At 36.4% G+C, this 12,568-nt stretch overlaps 1 protein-coding gene and 1 pseudogene across 2 annotated transcripts; both read left to right on the forward strand.

Moving 5' to 3' along the window:
- Positions 1 to 1,830: 1,830 nt before the first annotated feature.
- Positions 1,831 to 8,734, forward strand: LOC147297725 (topoisomerase II-associated protein). 2 transcript variants are annotated; one of them, XM_086247990.1, is made up of 6 exons: positions 1,831 to 2,161; positions 2,262 to 2,356; positions 3,118 to 3,257; positions 3,920 to 3,970; positions 5,068 to 5,131; positions 6,096 to 8,734. In XM_086247990.1, exons 2-6 carry the CDS (start codon positions 2,275 to 2,277, stop codon positions 8,228 to 8,230), a joined length of 2,472 nt encoding a protein of 823 aa, XP_086104116.1. In that variant the 5' UTR covers positions 1,831 to 2,161; positions 2,262 to 2,274; the 3' UTR covers positions 8,231 to 8,734. The 2 variants fall into 2 exon arrangements, with proteins under 2 accessions (XP_086104116.1, XP_086104126.1); XM_086248000.1 differs by having other exon boundaries at positions 2,272 to 2,356.
- Positions 8,735 to 10,599: 1,865 nt separating this feature from the next.
- Positions 10,600 to 12,483, forward strand: LOC147297726 (putative glycosyltransferase 7 pseudogene; annotated as a pseudogene).
- The last annotated feature ends 85 nt before the right edge of the window (positions 12,484 to 12,568 follow it).

A 12,568-nucleotide genomic window follows, 5' to 3' on the forward strand; every position in this document is an offset into this window, starting at 1 on the left:
ATTGTATAAATATTAAGAGGGAAAATGAAAAAATTATTTTTCCGTTTTGCTATCCTTTTTTATATATTTTTTTTATATTGAATTTTCATTTGGCTTATTTTATGTGTGTATGCAAAAATGGAGCCTATTTTTTCTTTTAGCCCCATTATTATTTTTTTAAAGAGCCCATAAATTGAAAACCTAAAAACAGAAAAATAGTTAAAATCTAAAAAAATTAAAATAATAGTGCATGTTTATAGTATTAGAATAGTACTATAGAAATTATATGCCTACACATTACTATAATTTTGTTTTCTTTTGGTAAGCACTATAAGTTTATTTTCAATGGCAAAGTTGTTGGTGTAATAAGGTATGAAAGGTAATGTATTAAAGTAAAAAATGAGATGACTAAATATACAAGTGTGACACAAAAAAATTACAATATTTTAGCTTATTCGATTAACGATAACACTTTTACACATTACTACAAGTCTACAATTCTAATTAGAATGGTACATTTGTAGAAATGTAACAATGTAAAATGGTAAATATTAAGATACAAAATAAAATGCATTAAAGTAAAAAAAAAATGTCTAAAGATATAAATATAATAGTTGATGTGGAGGTGTAACTTGTTAGGATTAAGAGAAGTGCAATATGTTAGAATTAAAAGCATCTTCATAAATTCTCCCCAAATTTAGAGAAAATGACATAAAACGCAACTCTAACTCTTCCCCCCATAAACCTCTCATAATTTGAGATTTCGCTAAAAGTTTCTCCAAATGGTACTCTAAACTCTCCCAAATTTTCAACGTTCAAATTTTATATGTTTTAGGAATAGTTTGAGATGCTCTAAGATAAGTCAATAGTTCGATTCTCTCCAATAAATTCTAATGTGATATAATATATTAAATTAATAATTTATGTTCATGGTATTTTCATTTGTAATTGCTATAAATCGAAAGACTTTCCATGTGTGTTGATATTATGATGTCTAAAAAACTTGTTAAATATGACCTTATGCAGCCCAAGTCCATATATGATTTGCTTGCCATACTGTGCAACGCACTTGAAATTATATAGTAGAAACATGAGAAGCCATTAGGTTTTGAATGAATTTTTTTAAATGGTGTAAATTAATAAAAATGTTATTAAGTAGAAGTACATCATACAAATGAGGTGTTTTGAATTAAGAGGGGTATGAGGATATTTGAATTTGAAATTTCTTTAATATTATAAAGATAAATACCACTATATTAATAATTAGTTGATAATTTCTCATTTTTTTGAACACATATTTCACTCTCGTACTTCTTACATATCAATTCAAGTATATTTTTACTTACACGACATACGTTACGTTATAAAAGTGTACATAAACTTCCCGCCATACCTTAAATTTCAAACTTACTTTTCTCAACTCTAACCATTCCATCTATAGCAACAAAAAAAAAAAAAAAAAAAAAAAACCTCCTCAGCATTCCATTTTTATTTTGATTCTAGTCAATTCATATCTTTATTTTATTTTTCATTGCAATATCATTTCTACACCTAAGCGCTACTGTTGGTCTCCTTATCATCATACATCTCATCATCTGTACTTTTATCCATATAAAATAAGAACATATATACAAGAGAACCCATTAATAAAAAAAAGTAAAAAATAGACAGATGGATGCATCTCCTTTTCAAACCTGCCCTTTTCCTCTTTGCATAGAAAGCAAGCCACCACCACCCTCCCATAATTGTGGGCATACAACAAAACCACAAAAAATTGCTTACCACAGTTCTACAACCTGCCCTTTGCTTCTTTATTTATTTTGAAAAAAAAAAAAAAAACATTTTCAACAAATTTTTTAACCAATAACCATTTTCAGAAAAATATAAATATATAGTCACCTCACCGTCGTCTCTTTATTTTATCAATCCATCGATCCAACTTCCACTTAATAAACCAAAAACATATATATCAAAAAAAAAAAATCTCAATCTTTATCCCCTGCCTAGGGTTCTCTCTTTCTCTCATCTCACAAATCCAACCCCTAAAGGAAGGCTTTGCCAAAACCATGAATAAGTGAACCCAAACCACTATACAGATCTTCTCACCAGCTTCCTATTTCCATCTTAGCAGAAACCCCACAACAATTTCAGCTTAAAGGGTTTTTGCTTCTTCATTATTTAGGTACAGTTTTGCTTTGGGGATTCAGGTGTTGATTATTGTTAGGTTTTTAGTTACTGGGTTCTGTTCTGTTTTCTAAATATATAATAGATATTATATATAGAGGAGTGTAGGATATGGAGGGGTTCGAGAGTGGGGCTAGTATTCATGAGGCTCCCTGTTCTATCCCTCAAGATCTCAGCCGACTTAATTCATCAGGTCCGCTTCTTTTAGCTTTCTGGGATTCTTGTATTATTTATTTAACGTTTTGCTTTGATTATTTGGTTTTATAGTCTATTTATAGATCTGGGTTGTGTTTAGCTGCTGTGAAAACTGACGAATCAAAGTGAGAAATTTTGAACTGTGAATTGGGTATTGAAAAATTTGCAACTTATTTCTAGAAACCAAATGGAAGAGTGTAGATTGTTGAATGTTTTAAAGGGTTTTCGGTAACCCTCTGATGTGTTGTTCAATTTGGTGATTGGACCATTCTTTGATGCGTGGATGTTTGAATGTAGTTATTAACTACTTTTTGGTTCAGCTTAGGTTTGGAATAAATTTTGGACGATGGTATAATATAATCTCGTGCTCACCTGTATCTAGTTGCAGACAATACTTGAGCCGTATTAATATGATTTGATTAGACTATTTAGAATGGCTTTCAAATAAAAAAATTTATAGTCCTACAGAGAAAAGAATGTCTTTTAAATCAAAAGAATTATAGTAAACTCACAGTCAATCTGAGGTCTCCATACTTCATAAAAAGTTCCTCTTAAAAGAAGAAAACCATAACATCATTAATTATGTAATGAATTGCATGCAAGTTTCAATTCTACGCCCAAATGTGTGTTTAGCAGTAATCCTTCATGAGTTTTGTGGCCCATTGAATATATAGTTGGATGGTGCTTTATTATAAAGGTGATTTTTCCCCTTCATTGATGTAATTATTTGAAGTTGATTTGTGTTCTTCCTTTATGCAGAAGTTGCGGTATTTGATGCATCGCAATATGCATTTTTTGGTAAAGATTCAGTTGAGGAAGTTGAGTTGGGAGGCTTAGAAGAAGAAGAGGAGGCTGCGGTTGGGTTTGGTGAGGAGGAGTTTCTATATGATAAAGAAGAGGTTATACACCTTTTCTTTGTCCTTGTTTCTTTTGATCTCTTGATTTATTGTCTTTTTAGTATGATGTTTATGATAATCCCTTTGGAATATACATGTGCAACCTTTTAAAAAAAAAAAAAATCTTTTAAACAGAACGTATGCATATACTGTTAGCTGTGTGCCATACATAGCTTTTTGGTATGTCTCGTGTTGTCATTATAGCTAGTCCCTCTGGGTGATCTCGGCAAGTTAATTATGCATTCAGCAGATGGCTAAGCTTCAATTTAATAAATGAACTGGATGAATAGTGTCTTGTTAGACGAGCTGCTTTGGCTAAGGTATTTGGTACACCAGACTTCTGGGCCAATTTACATGCTGGTGTATTTTACTTTATAACTTTTATAAGTTAGATATTACATGGGGCTTCAGCATGGGAAAAGAGTTGTCGGTTCTCCCTCTCTCCCTCTCTCCCTCTCTCCCTCTCTCCCTCTCTCCCTCTCTCCTTCCCCTTCTCCCTCCCCTTCTCCCTCCCCCTCTCCCCATGTCCCTTTTCTCTTCCTAAAATTGCACTTTAGTAGGTATCAATAGTAGGAAATGCAGTTGTACATTCTGATATTGATTGAGAGTGCTCAAGTGCAAGAAATTTCAATTGGTATAACTGACTGTTCTTTTCTTATTGGCAGGGTGATGTATCTCTATCTGATATTGATGATCTGTCTTTAACCTTTGAAAAGGTTAGTTTACTACAGATATGAGGATGCATGTGGTAAAGATGAACGATTTTTATTTATATACTGGATTAAGATGAAGCGCGTTGTAAATGAATTCTGTTTAATGTTACTTGTCAATTTCTTTTGGATGCTCAATGTTATCATTTGTGTCCTATTTTCTGTTTTGAAATCTTACTAACTATATACATGGAGTGCAACTAAATACACGTAAAATAATGGCCTCAACGTTATCTGCCTATGTTGGGAGCCTAGAGAAATGTGGGGAAATGGTGTTTAACATCTCCCACATGCCTGTCTTTATCTCAATGAGTGTTAAATTTCTCCTCGAGAGTTTCTCACAACATTCTGACCATTCAGTTGGTAAAATAAGGATTTGAATAATTTGACGGTTATTTTGTGTATGTTGAGAAACAGCATGAAGAGTGGCACTATTGTTTCCCCCAAAGCTACTCACTCCACCCTCCTACTTCTCCCACCTCTCACAATTTATTTTTGTTATATTTTTTTAAATTTGTCCAAAAATTATTTTATAGTTGGATAAAATATAGCCTTATTGGTTTCTTGCTGTAGACTTGTAGCCGGAGTAAATAGGCTTGGCTCTAGTTAATATGATTGTTATGTTTTCGGAATTGTTTACATAAAAGAACCAAGTGTGGTTTTATGACTGGTGTTATGTCCAAAATATCTCGCCTTGTTTTTGCACTATATGCGACATTTGCATGGTTTAGATTCTTTGTGTTACTCTTATGGTCATGACAACCTTGTCCCAAAAAATAGCGGCTGCTATCCTTGGCATTTTTCTTGCTAATGTTTTAAATTACCATATAGTATTGACATAATGCTACGTAGCCACCTGGTAATAGAAATTATTTATTTTTTTCAAAATTTTTTACCAAATCAATATGTTTTTGTAGAGATTGAATTGACATCTGATATTAGTCCAAGCATTCTGCTTCTGTGCTAGTCTACGGTTGGAAGTTTATGCAGTAAAATTTTATCGACTGTTTTGATGATGATTATGCACATGGCTGTTTCCCCATTGTTGTTAGTATATCTTGAGGCTTTTTTGTTTTGTGTTCTAAGTTTCTATTTTGTTGCAGTTGAACAAGGATGTAAGTGGAATAAGGAGTTCTGGAGTAATTGGTGATAGAGGATCTAGAGAAAGTGAGTGCAAATGTTGTGTATTTCTTTCTGTTATTTTGCTGTCGTTATTGAACCGTGCCTCAAACCTGGTCATTTCGAGACTCATAATTCTTTTTCACTTGATTGCAAAGACTTTATTTGTTTTTATTCTACTCTAACCAAATTTATTTTATATACTTTTTGTGGCTGAAACCTAGCGATGTAAGGTATAGATATAGCTAGCGATATTCAAGAAGTTCCTGTTGGATGGATCTTATGCCATATTACAGTGCAAAACCTAGAAGTGAAATATTTTCTGTTGACTTTTTGTTTTTGACATGTACATCATTCTATCCTTTGAAAAGTTATTCTTATGTATTTAAGCTTTAATGAGTTGAAGTCCAATGGTGATGGATTGAGGTTTTTGGTTTCTGTCATAAGGTATTTGTAGTGATACATCTTTCCTTCTATAAAATTTTTGTTTCTTATGAAAAAAAGTTGCAATCTTCTAATTATTTCTGCTGCTATGCATATTGGACTTAAATAGAAGGATTTTGGGATGTTTCCGTAACATATATCATAGATTTGTATTCATTTCTGACATAAGTAGTTAATATGGTTACAAAACTTAGGAAGAGTTGTAAGTAATGGGAAATAGGAATTCTCCAAGTCTAGTGAAATTGAGTGAAACATTGTAAGAATGTCATTCTTCCCTTTGGACCAACACATAATTTGTGTTAATGTAACATCTTGTCATCTACTGCAATATGCTGTTCTGGTGTACATCAGTGTTGCTGTCCAGTGATAATTGAAATCCTGAGCATTTTTTGAGGAGTCTTGGGAGTATTTTACTATCTTAATTATTGTATTTCCCCTCACCTTCATTTTGTAAATCATGTTGTACAAACTTTGATAATGTTTTTTTTTTTTTCCTTTTTGTTCTGTTTCTGGTTTTGGTTCACTGGATGAGCAGATAATTTTTCTAATTATGACAAGTTTCTTTCAGGTTCATCTGCTGCTGAGTGGGCGCAGGAAAGTTTTCCTAACTGGATTGATGAAGAGATATTTGATGCTGAAAGCATTCAGGATGGGAAACGGTGGTCTTCGCAACCATTTTCTTCTTCTGCTCGTCCTGCAGAATCAATGCCTTTGTATAGAACTTCTTCATATCCTGAGCCCCAACAGCAGCAGCAGCAGCAGCAGCAGCAGCAACAACAACAACACCATCAACACTTTTCCAGCGAACCAATTCTGGTGCCAAAATCTTCTTTCACTTCATATCCCCCTCCAGGTAGATCTCAGCAGGCTTCGCCAAACCGCCAATCAAGCCACCTGAACCCATATCTTGCTGGTGGACCCCAGGGGGGATTATCTTCACCAAACCTCTCTCCCTACTCTAACTCTCCACTTCAAATGACTGGATTACCTCATGGATCACACTTCGGCGGAAATTTGCCTCAGATTACTCCTGGTCTCTCTGTTAATAGCCGACCCGTAAAGCAATGGGCCAACCAAGGTGGTATATATGGAGATCATTCTAGTCTTTTAAACAATCTATTGCAACAACAGTTATCTCATCAGAATGGTTTAGTGTCTCCACAATTGATGCATCAGCCGCAGCCACAGCCACAGCATCCTAGAATGCACCATCCAGTTCAGCCATCATTTAACCATTTGTCGATGATGCAATCTCAACTATTTAATCCCCGTCTTTCTCCATCTCCGCCCTCGATGAACAAGTTTGAAGCAATGCTCGGTTTGGCTGATCTTAGAGATCAAAGGCCAAAATCAGCTCAGAAAGGTAGGCAGAATATGCATTTTCCTCAACATGGATTTGATACAGGTAGCCAGAAGAGTGATGGTGGGTGGCCACAGTTTAGGTCCAAGTATATGACATCTGATGAAATTGAGAGTATCCTTCGAATGCAGCTGGCTGCAACACACAGCAATGACCCATATGTGGATGATTATTACCACCAGTATTGCCTTGCAAGAAAATCTGCTGGGGCGAAGTTGAGACATCATTTCTGCCCAACTCACTTAAGGGATCTTCCTGCTCGAGCACGAGCTAATACTGAACCACATGCTTTTCTCCAGGTTGATGCTCTTGGGAGGGTTCCCTTCTCTTCTATACGTAGGCCTCGTCCTCTTCTTGAAGTTGAGCCTCCAAATTCATCTAGTCCTGGCAACACTGAACAAAAGGTTAGTGAGAAGCCGCTAGAGCAGGAGCCAATGCTTGCTGCTAGGGTTACAATTGAGGATGGGCTTTGTCTTCTCCTGGATGTGGATGACATTGATCGTTTTCTACAGTTCAATCAGCTCCAAGATGGTGGAACTCAATTGAGACGTAGGCGACAGGCCTTGTTGGAAGGGCTCGCATCATCTCTTCAATTGGTAGATCCACTTGGCAAAAATGGCCACACCGTTGGGCTTGTTCCTAAGGATGATCTTGTGTTTCTAAGGTTAGTCTCTCTACCCAAGGGCCGGAAGCTCCTTGCGAAGTACCTTCAGCTCCTTTTTCCAGGTGGTGAGCTCATGCGAATAGTCTGCATGGCCATCTTTCGTCATTTAAGGTTCTTGTTTGGTAGCCTTCCTTCTGATCCAAGGGCTGCAGAAACTACGAATAATCTTGCTAGGGTTGTTTCATCATGTGTTCGAGGTATGGACCTTGGTGCACTTAGTGCCTGTCTTGCAGCAGTGGTTTGTTCTTCAGAGCAACCCCCACTTCGTCCACTTGGAAGCATTGCAGGTGATGGGGCCTCCCTCATTCTTAATTCAGTTCTTGAGAGGGCAACTGATCTCTTAACTGATCCTCATGCTGCCAGCAACTACAATATGACCAATCGGGCACTCTGGCAGGCCTCCTTTGACGAATTCTTTGGTCTTCTGACCAAGTATTGTGTAAATAAATATGATAGTATAACGCAGACACTGATAATGCAGGGTCTTGGCTCAGATGCAGCCAGAGCTATTAGTCATGAAATGCCAGTTGAGCTGTTGCGGGCAAGCCTTCCTCACACTGATGAGCACCAGAGACAGCTGTTGTTGGATTTCACGCAGAGGTCCATGCCCGTTGGAGGATCCAACAGTCAAGATGGGGGAAATGGTGCTCACATGAGTTCAGAGTCTGTGCTGAGTTGATGCTAAACCATGTGAGGATATGCTATTTTGGCAGCTGAGAGTGCGGGCATTCTATTGGACTGCAAAGTTGTTGGGTTTTTTTCTACTTGTGCTTTTCCTTGTGAGTGAATGCAACATCTTAAGCGAATAAAGTGGGTGTTTAAAGGCACATATATGATTCGGGTAAGTTTTAGTATTTTAGGTTCACATTGTTTTTACTTAATTTCATGTTTCTTCTCTGGAAAAACTTGTAAGCAAGCCTCTCATTGTAATCCTTTTAATCCGTGGATGGTACAGGTTACCTTTTTATATTTTTGGGGAAGGATGGGGTAGATGATGTTCCTCGACTTAGGAGCTTATTTGATGCTCTGTTGTGGAATTCTAAAAAATAGAGATGTAGGAGGGCTTATTTTGATCCTCTGTTGTGGAATTCTTAAAATAGAGATGTAGGAAGGGTATGTACATTGTTCAGTGCAGTTGATTTCCCAGTCTTGTAAAAAAAGGGTGACGTGGTGCAGCAGTTGATTTCCCAGACTTGAATTCAGATTTATCATTTATGTCAAAATATTAAATATTCAATATCACAAGAAATATGCCCTAAGCAAGTGAGATTAATTTGTGTGTCCACACAGATGAGAAAGTAATGCAACTGAATTTATAAAAATTCACTATTACACGAACCAAGTCTCACGATTCTAAAGAAGTACTTGAAGATATGAGTCTAACTTAACTTACATGGACTTTGTATTCTTTCTTTTAATTTAATTAAATTAATCATGGTTATATTTTCCGAAAGACTAAAATTCCAAATTTAAAGATAAATTTTAAATCTTCTATAACATTATAAGCTTAAGATTAAAAATAAATAAAGCATGAACTTGATTTTAGTAGCCTAAACACCTTAAGAGATTGCGACCAATTTGAAGATTGTCATCAATTACTCAATGCGTCAAGAGCATCACAATGTTCCATTTGTTCATTGAGTAATCAAAGCATCATCATATTTTCTTCATATGTTTCATATATGCAGACTTCTGTGCAGGTTGAAAAATATGAAAAAGTATGTCCCATTTGTTTACTGGGCAATTGGTTTAGGCCCCCTTTGTTCTCCTTTTTGTCCTAGTTAACTGTTTAAGTTCTCATATCTTTGTTTAGCACTCTACACCAACTTTTGGTGTCTTCAAGTTTAACTTAAGACTCCAAAAGTTTACTATCTTAGTATCTTAAAGGCCCCAATTATGAACTAGTATGCATGAATGCCAAATCGAATAAACTTAGTGCATGCTTTACAACCATTGTTGGTTAGCAAACTTGTACATTCTGCAAAGAATACAACCCAAGCACTTTTGTTTTTTTCTTTACCTTTTCATTCTTTTGACTATTTCAAGCCCTCAAAAAAGTTATAGTACTACACATCACTCAGAATCTGCCACGAAGATTGAAAATAAAAGAAGTGAGGACAAAGAAAAAGAAGATAAAACATTGCATTTATTAGCATCATGTGCAAGTTCCATACGAAATGCAAAAGAAAACATTAAATTACATAAAGCATGGTCTACGTGACATGCTAAATTTATATACTTTAGATTAAATATAGAATGGCTGTTGCTCCCAAGAAACAAGAAATTAATGAGAAGAAAAAAAGTCCATGCTAGCTTCAAAATATTGGAGATCTAACTTTGTTTTTTAAAATCTTGGCCACCAATCACATTGTTCAATCTTGGCTGTGTAATTATCTTGAAACTAATGTGCCACTTTAAAACAGATAAAGGGACATCAACTTGTCTCACACTCTCACTAGTCAAATTAAAGCCGACACTCAAGCGTAAAAAGAGAAGAGTAAACAAAGTATGCATTGATTAATTAATTAGACTCCACCCATTAAACTTTAGCCCAAAAGTTGCTCAATGTAAATTATTAATTGTATTCTTTCTACGTGTTAAGATCAACCTACAATATCAACAAATAAACAAATCTAAGTTTAGCAACCAATAAACAAACTCTTGATCTTACTGATAATGCTAAAGTAACTAAATTTGTTCATCTAATTGGTTTATTAAATAATGTATCAGTATACAAATATGCATGTGGTATATTACTTATTAGAAATAAATGTGCTTCAAAATTAATTTAATATGAATAAATAAAATACAAAAAATTATTTTATGTGATCATAACACTATGTCGTATTACCAATATATTCAAATCATAATGCTTACACAATTATTAATATCTAAAATTTTAAACTCTAAAATAATACTCTTTAAATTTATATATGTCTTATATTTAAATAAATTAGTAGTATAATATTAAATATGTTACGTAGTATTAGGGCCGCACAGTACTGTTTGAGAGAGACGAGTAATTAAATAAGTAAACAATAAGAGCAGCACTTTACTACTCTTGCTATTAATATGCACCTTCCAGCTTACACTCTCTCTGTTCAAGCCTTCTAGGCACTTAAACAGATAGCAATCTACCACTACTAGTACTAGTAGTACTCTTTCACAGAGAGGCTCTAGTAGTTTTCTTGAAGATGGGTTCATCAGATTACCCTCTGTTTCAAGCATCCCCAAAACGCTCAGCCATACACAAAGTCCCTTCTCTAATCGCTGATGGGTTTCTATTTGTTGGAGGTGCATCTCTGGCTCTTTCTCTGGTTTGGGCTCTGCTCACCTTCATAAACCCCACCACAAGGTTCGACTCCATCATCACCTGGAACACAGGTACTCGAGGCCTTGACTTGGGCCATGACCCATCTGAGCCCACATTCTATGACGACCCAAATCTCAGCTACTCCATGGGGCAACCAGTGGAGGACTGGGATGGGAAGCGCAGAGAGTGGCTGAAGCTCCACCCTTCTTTTGCTGCCGGTGCTGCAGGTGATCGGGTCCTCCTCGTAACTGGGTCTCAGCCTTCTGTGTGTAAAAACCCAGTTGGTGATCACTTGCAGCTGAGGCTGTTCAAGAACAAAGTGGACTACTGTAGAATCCATGGCTATGACATCTTTTACAACAATGTTTTGTTGAATCCAAAAGGGAAAGGGTTCTGGGCCAAATACCCACTTCTAAGAGCTGCCATGTTGGCCCATCCGGAGGCCGAGTGGATCTGGTGGGTCGACTCGGATGCAGTTTTCACAGACATGGAGTTCAAGCTTCCACTGGAGAGGTACAAAGACCACAACTTGGTTGTACATGGCTGGTGGCACGAGATATACAAGCAGAGCTGGACCAGTCTGAATGCTGGGGTCTTCTTGATCAGGAACTGCCAGTGGTCCATGGACCTCATAGAGGAATGGGCCAGAATGGGCCCACAGAGCCCAGACCATGAAAAATGGGGCCGGATCCAGAAGTCATTGCTCCAAGACAAGTTATATCCGGGGTCAGATGATCAGTCTGCTCTGATTTATCTTCTTCTAAAACAGAAAGAAAAATGGGCAGACAAGGTTTACTTGGAGGGTGAGTACAACTTCGAAGGGTACTGGTTGGGAATAGTGGATGGGCTTGATAACATCACCAAAGGGTACATGGAGATTGACAGAGAAGTGGGTATTTTGAGGAGGAGGCATGCAGAGAAGGTGAGTGTGTTCTATGGAGCCATGAGAGAGCAGTATCTCAAGGACATGGGATTTTGGAAAGAGTACTTCAGAAGGCCTTTTGTGACACACTTCACTGGGTGTGAGCCATGCAGTGGGGAGCACAACCCAACTTACACTTGGAAAGCTTGTTGGAATGGGATGCAAAAAGCTTTGAATTTTGCAGATAATCAAGTGCTTAGGAGATTTGGGTTTGTGCATCCAGACCTACTCAACTCAGCTTTGGTGTCTCCCCTGCCATTTGATTTCCCTGCTTGAGTGGTTTTTGAATGTCTTTTGTGCAATTTGTGCTTTTGCTTTTGGAAAAAGAAGAATGTGTAAATATGTAGGGAAACTTTGTTTGGGTCTGAGTGCACTTAGATGCTCCTTGATTATGTTGAGAAGTTGGGTTCTTAGACAAATTTCCTGGGTTAGATGCTAGATATTTACTAGGTTGGAGCATCTAAATCTACATAAATGTCATGCTCAATATTAGCTTCTCTCAGTCTTGGTCAATGATCATCAGCAAACAACACTGAAAAGCACATGTCTTCTTCATTTTATCTATATGTATGTAGTTTTTACTACTTAAATAATGCTCTTTGTAGTGGCCTGATTTTTTTTCCTCTTCTTCTCTCTTTAAGAATGGCTATGTGAGTAAAGAACGTTGAAGTGTACATTATGGTTGGAATTGTGCTTCCTTGATTTTGTGTTCCCTCCATTTTAAAGACTTTTCCGCTTGTCACAATAATTTAATTTGCACCAAGATGCTTAAAGTTGGTAGC

The sequence above is a fragment of the Dryas octopetala genome, chromosome 1 (genome assembly GCF_963921425.1).
Source record: "Dryas octopetala chromosome 1, drDryOcto1.1, whole genome shotgun sequence".
Lineage (NCBI taxonomy): Eukaryota > Viridiplantae > Streptophyta > Magnoliopsida > Rosales > Rosaceae > Dryas > Dryas octopetala.

Bases quoted from the DNA above. Each gene is read 5' to 3' on its own strand.
- LOC147297725 (XM_086247990.1), top strand. From the start codon at position 2,275: ATGGAGGGGTTCGAGAGTGGGGCTAGTATTCATGAGGCTCCCTGTTCT. The intron at 2,357-3,117 runs GTCCGCTTCTTT...TCCTTTATGCAG, and splicing joins CAGCCGACTTAATTCATCAG to AAGTTGCGGTATTTGATGCA. The intron at 3,258-3,919 runs GTTATACACCTT...TCTTATTGGCAG, and splicing joins TTCTATATGATAAAGAAGAG to GGTGATGTATCTCTATCTGA.